Raw genomic sequence first — 6,024 nt, 5'->3', positions numbered from 1 at the left:
CAACTCTGTCAGATTTTTGTCTAACGCCATCGGCGCCAGAGTGCTGAAAGATCTGATAGAATGGTTCTGTTTTTATTGGGGACTTTCAAATGAATAATTTTCCATATTTTACAAATGTTTTTTTAGAGGCAAAAATATGTCTGTTTTGAGTATCTGTTGTCAACTCCGTCAGTGGCTTGTCATCTCTGACGGCTAACCCCCTTAAGATAATTACTGCGCTACACCACTGCATAGGTCATAGGTCAATAGTACTTAAAGGCACCCACAAGAGAGGAGTGTGTGTACTGTCTGTAATGGTCTCAGCTTCCCCTATTCCAGGGTTCCCTAACTGGCAGCCCGCGGGCTGGATTTGACCCATGGGTGGTTTTATTTGGACCTCCAAGTTTTCTGAGCAAGAAATATCTATACACTACCGGTCAAAAGTTTTAAAACACCTACTCATTGAAGGGGTTTTCTTTATTTTTTTTACTATTTTCCACATTGTAGAATAATTGTGAAGACATCAAAACAATGAAATAACACATATGGAATCATGTAGTAACTAAAAAAGTGTTAAACATATATATTTTATATTTGAGATTCTTCAAATAGCAACCCTTTGCCTTGATGACAGTTTTGCACACTCTTGGCATTCTCTCAACCAGCTTCACCTGGAATGCTTTTCCAACAGTCTTGAAGGAGTTCCCACATATGCTACTTTTCCTTCACTCTGCGGTCCAACTCATCCCAAACCATCTCAATTGGGTTGAGGTCGGGGGGTTGTGGAGGCCAGGTCATCTGATGCAGCACTCCATCACTCTCCTTCTTGGTAAAATAGCCCTTACACAGCCTGGAGGTGTGTTGGGTCATTGTCCTGTTGAAAAACAAATGATAGTCCCTCTAAGCCCAAACCAGATGGGATGGCGTATTGCTGCAGAATGCTGTGGTAGCCATGCTGGTTAAGTGTGCCTTGAATTCTAAATAAATCACAGACCGTGTCAAGAGGAAAGCACCCCCACACCATAACACCACCTCCTCCATGCTTTACAGTGGGAACTACACATGCAGAGATCATCCGTTCACCTACACCGCATCTCACAAAGCCATGGCGGTTGGACCCAAAAATCTCAAATTTGGACTCCAGCCCAAAGGACAAATTTCCACCGGTCTAACGTCCATTGCTCGTGTTACTACATGATTCTATATGTGTTATTTCATAGTTTTGATGTCTTCACTATTATTCTACAATGTAGAAAATAGTAAAAATAAAGAAAAAACCCTGGAATGAGCAGGTGTGTCCAAACTTTTGACTGGTACTGTATATATTTTTGTGGAATTTTCATTGTTGACATAAACGACTGTAAAAACTACAGGAAATCAGCTCCAAGTGATTTTAATTTAAGAAATCTGTTCCCAAGTATTCCCACCCATAATAGAGAGACACGTGAATGATACATATGGAAGCAAGGTTTTGAAATAATGTTTTAGTCAAACTATATCTGTTTCGGCTTCTTGATGTCAATTTGCAGTTGACAAATTATTTGTAATTATGTTCCGGCCCCCCGACCATCTGTTCCAGAAAAAATGGTCTGGCGGCTGAATGTAGTTGATGATACCTGCCCTATTCTGTCCACTTCCAGGTAGAACAGTGGCACGCACTCATGTCCCCCCAGGTATCCATTCTTAAATTCCCTCTGTTGTCCTTCCTCCTCTGTATGTTAGCAACACGTCTTCTTGTCTGCGATCACCGCCGGCCCGTTGATTGGTCTTGAGTTGGCTCGGAGCAGGACGCGAGGCGAGTCGTTGTTGCTAGGCGCCTGTTGCTGGACGGCCATGCCGTTGCGTGCCAGCAACTCGCGGGCCATCATCATGAAGGCATCGTCCACATTCTGAGCCTCCTTAGCTGAGGTCTCTAACGCTGCCAGGATGCCTCTCTCCTCAGCCATACAGCACGCCTCCTGGAACAACACCCGACGCTCAGACTCCAGGTCAGACTTGTTACCTGGGAGGGAGAGGAAGGACATTGTTGGAAATGTGTCTTCAGCATCTATTTGACAGTTCACAGACAATATAAAAGACAAAGAGCCAGCTTCAATGTTTAACCCCTGACCCCTTCCTGTGACTAGTTGCCTGGGAGGGAGATAAATAGTTGTTTAAAAGACTTTAACCCCTGACCCCTTCCTGTGACTTGTTGCCTGGGAGGGAGAGAAATAGGTGTTTAAAGTTTTGTTTTTAGAACTGATTTGTCAGAAACACATTGATTTGACCTTTAATTGAACAGGAAGGGGTCAGGTGTTAAAGTATTTTAAAGGTTTGGACCTCTTTTCTGAGAGAGGCCCAGAAACTTTTTTATTTCAAATCTTTACATCTCAATCATAGAAATACAAATGGTAGAACAAACATTTCAATTCAAAACAATGGCCCATGCCACACGGAGTCAGCAGATATTTCAGCTCCCACTCACCAATGAGACAGAGCACTATATTGGCCGCGCCGTACAGCTCCACCTCTCTGATCCAATGGGACACAGAGTCAAAGGTTCCGCGGCGTGTGATGTCATAGGCGATCATGGCGCCGTGGGCGCTGCGGTAGTAACTCTGGGTGATGGTCCGGAAACGCTCCTGTCCAGCTGTGTCCCATACCTGCATCTGTTTTACACAGACACAGAATTAGACCAATATCTCACACACAAACACAATGATCTCAAAGCCTAATATACTCCTGGAGGGGACAATACAAAACAATGATCTCAAAGCCTAATATACTCCTGTAGGGGACAATACAAAACAATGATCTCAAAGCCTAATATACTCCTGGAGGGGACAATACAAAACAATGATCTCAAAGCCTAATATACTCCTGGAGGGGACAATACAAAACAATGATCTCAAAGCCTAATGTACTCCTGGAGGGGACAATACAAAACTGAAATGACACCTTAACAAAATGATGATGTACTGTAACTTAAAAAATGCTGCAATATGTCACTGTCTGGGGCATCTCCTTCAGCCTCCGCCTGCCCTTCTCCTATCTTCATGTTAGCATAGCAACAACTGCCATAGCAACCTGACAAACCTGGCACCAGAGTTCCTAATCTCCCCTGCTCACCTGGTCTGAACTTGCAATGGTTTCTTTATCACTCCCCTCACAGCCTTTATCTTTCTCTAAAACCACCGTTAACTCCTTTTATCTCTCTTTCTCCTAATCATCCATGCAACATGTACACAAGCACAAGATAACTTGTTGGATAAAAAATAATTAATATGCTTCCAAAAGCTACTGTAGGGATTGTCATTGTTTTGATCCATATGTGCTGTAGTTTTAATGTACTAAACATGGCTCTGTCACTGGCTTTGGGAGGGATAGCTTATATACAGTATGCGTGCAGTGATGCACAGGGGATTTCCACTGGTTCCTGTGTTTAACAATGACACACCTCTATAGGGTGGGAAGCAAAACACCCTTCAACTCCATTTCTGCCTGGAGCAAGAGCACTGCCATTGTCATGCAAAGTGAGGAAATAAATTAAATTGAAGTCTTCACAGCACGATGATATCCATGTTCCTATCAGTAAATAGTACAAGCCGTCTCAATAAATGCTGTTTGCACTGATCTCTGTCTCTTTGTGTGGTTACAGTTGTCATTTTGAGTCAGGCATGTGGTACTGGTTGAGGCAACAAGGTCCTATTCACACTGAGTGGCCATAAACTAAATGGCACCCTATTCCCTATATAGTGCACTACTTCTGACCAGAGACATGGGCCCTGGTCAAAAGTAGTGCACTATATAAGGAAAAGAGTGCAATTTGGGACACAGGCCCAGACTGAGATACATTCTGAAGCCATCATATTGCCTGCTCTTCCTTCCTGTGTCAAAGTTCAGTTGGTTGATGACACAGTCAGTATCACAGAATGAAATACAACCCATTCTAGAATGAAGGAGGTTTATGACACGGTAGGTCACTCTAGTAATAATGTACAGATACACTCATAAACAAAAAGGTGCTATCTAGAACCTAAAATGGTTATTTGGCTGTCCCCATAGGAGAACCCCTTTTGGTTCTTTCCACAGAGGGTTCTACATGGAACCAAAAAGGGTTCTCCTATGGGGACAGTGGAAGAATCCTATTGTAACCCTTTTTTCTAAGAGTGTATCTCTATGGTTGGTAAGAGGAAGAGAGCCTGCCATAAATACCTTCCTATCATCTCTGTTGTCTGGCAGGTTTGGGGAACAATACAGTTAGCAGGTGTGGGTAGAGGAGGGAGGGAGGTGCCCTCCAGCAACAAAATCATTTAAACCTAAAGTATCTCTAAAGTATTTAAACCTACACTCTTAGAAAAAAGGGTTCCAGAAGGGTTCTTCGGCTGACCCATAGGAGAACCCTTTTTGGTTCCAGGTAGAACCCTTTTGGGTCCCATGTAGAACCATCTGTAGAAAGGGTTCTACATGGAACACAAAAGGGTTCTACCTGCAACCAAAAAGGGTTCTTCAAAGGGTACTCCTATGGGGACAGCTGAAGAACCCTTTAAGGTTCTAGATAGCACCTTTTTTTCTGAGAGTGTAGCCAGCGCCTCATAGAGGTTTCCTATTCAAGCATACAGTAGGTCTACCTTAGTAGGTACTTAAGGCGTACTCCCACTTTTCTCACTGAAGTTTTTTTTAAATGCTGACGTTTTTGGTCCGGGAAAAGAAGGAGGAATGATGGATGTGTTGTTGGAGAACCAGAAAGGCGAGTCCCTCGTGAACTGCTGGTACAACTTGTTTTACATGTCAAAAGGCCTGCAAAGTCTTCTTGGCAGTATCACAAGACAACAGCTGTATTTTACATCAACCACTCCAATGGCCTCAAAACTGAAGTATTCAAACAGCAACTAATCTGATCAGGAGGCAACACTTAGATATTTCAGTTATACTTTATGTGTATAGTCAACAACAGAAGATCTGTTGTAGATGTTCAAACTATCAACAAACTATCAACTGCAGCTCTGTTGATATGCAACAGCTTGCGGGAGTGAGAGTGACAGTAGGGTTAGGTTTAGGGTTAGGCTGACTTTCATTGAACCCTTTTTGGTTTTATAAAGCACAATTTCTTCTTAAAGTTTGAGGCTGACTTCCTTACCTTAATTTTCTTGCCCTCGATGTCCACTGTCCGCACGGTGAAGTCCACCCCTATGGTGTTCTGTTGCCTCTCAGAGAACTGTCCTGACTTGAAGCTCTGGACCACACAGGTCTTCCCCACGTTAGAGTCTCCAATCAGGATGATCTTGAACAGGAAATCAAAAGATTCGTCCTGCTGCTCCACTCCTCCTGTCGGCTGCTGCATCGTGAAGAGGCCTGGCCTGGGAGCCTCACCAAGACACTGACTCAGTGTCACGTCACAATGGTATGACTATGTTATAACTGTGTTATGAGCAAGTGTGTGATGGTCTGCCTTACAGCGCCATCCCCTGATGGTTGTGGCTAGGTTACAATCACAGATGACATATGGTCTCTTTGTGACTTGTAAATCCTTCTAGGCCAGAGAAGACTCTTCCACATACAGTAGCTTCAGTCCTGTAGTAGGTCACAGCACAGGTGTGGAAAATATCATTCTTTAGTTGATCAGGTGTGTTACAGGATTTCCTTCTGGCCATATAACCACCTCAGAGCTGAGAATGGAGCACAGGTCTTTCAGTCAAGCCCAGAATGTTCCCTCCAACCAGGCCTCTGTCTCTTCCCTCGCTCCCCTACGTCCACCAGGGGAAGATAACAGCAGCTCAGTTCTCCAGAAAGACAGCGTTCCGTTCCCGCCTCCTTCTCAGGTGTTGCCCCAGTTTATCTCCAACGGCAACAGAGTGCACCGAACAGACAATAATAAGCGCTACCCCTCCACACAGAATAAGAAACAGATTGAGTCTCCTTTACACTGTCAGAAGAGCTGCCGTCCTTCTCCTCCAGATTGTTTTTGTTAGTGGATGGGACTTTCTCTTTCTCTAGCCACCTGATGCCTTCCCGCCCACATTAGGCTTTTCCGTCTCTCTCTCTCTCTCTCTCTCTCTCTCTCTC

General features: G+C 44.0%; 1 protein-coding gene across 1 annotated transcript; it reads right to left on the bottom strand.

Moving 5' to 3' along the window:
- Positions 1–418: 418 nt before the first annotated feature.
- Positions 419–6,024, bottom strand: LOC311120096 (ras-related protein Rab-19-like). The gene is made up of 3 exons (XM_084194710.1): positions 5,099–6,024; positions 2,444–2,627; positions 419–1,981 (listed from the first exon to the last, which is right to left on the bottom strand). The coding sequence occupies exons 1-3, from the start codon at positions 5,300–5,302 to the stop codon at positions 1,698–1,700; spliced, it is 672 nt and encodes a 223-aa protein (XP_084050836.1). The 5' UTR covers positions 5,303–6,024; the 3' UTR covers positions 419–1,697.

This window comes from Coregonus lavaretus, assembly GCF_964263955.1.
Source record: "Coregonus lavaretus genome assembly, contig: HAP1_SCAFFOLD_3503, whole genome shotgun sequence".
Lineage (NCBI taxonomy): Eukaryota > Metazoa > Chordata > Actinopteri > Salmoniformes > Salmonidae > Coregonus > Coregonus lavaretus.
This window is presented reverse-complemented; position numbering and strand designations above follow the sequence as displayed.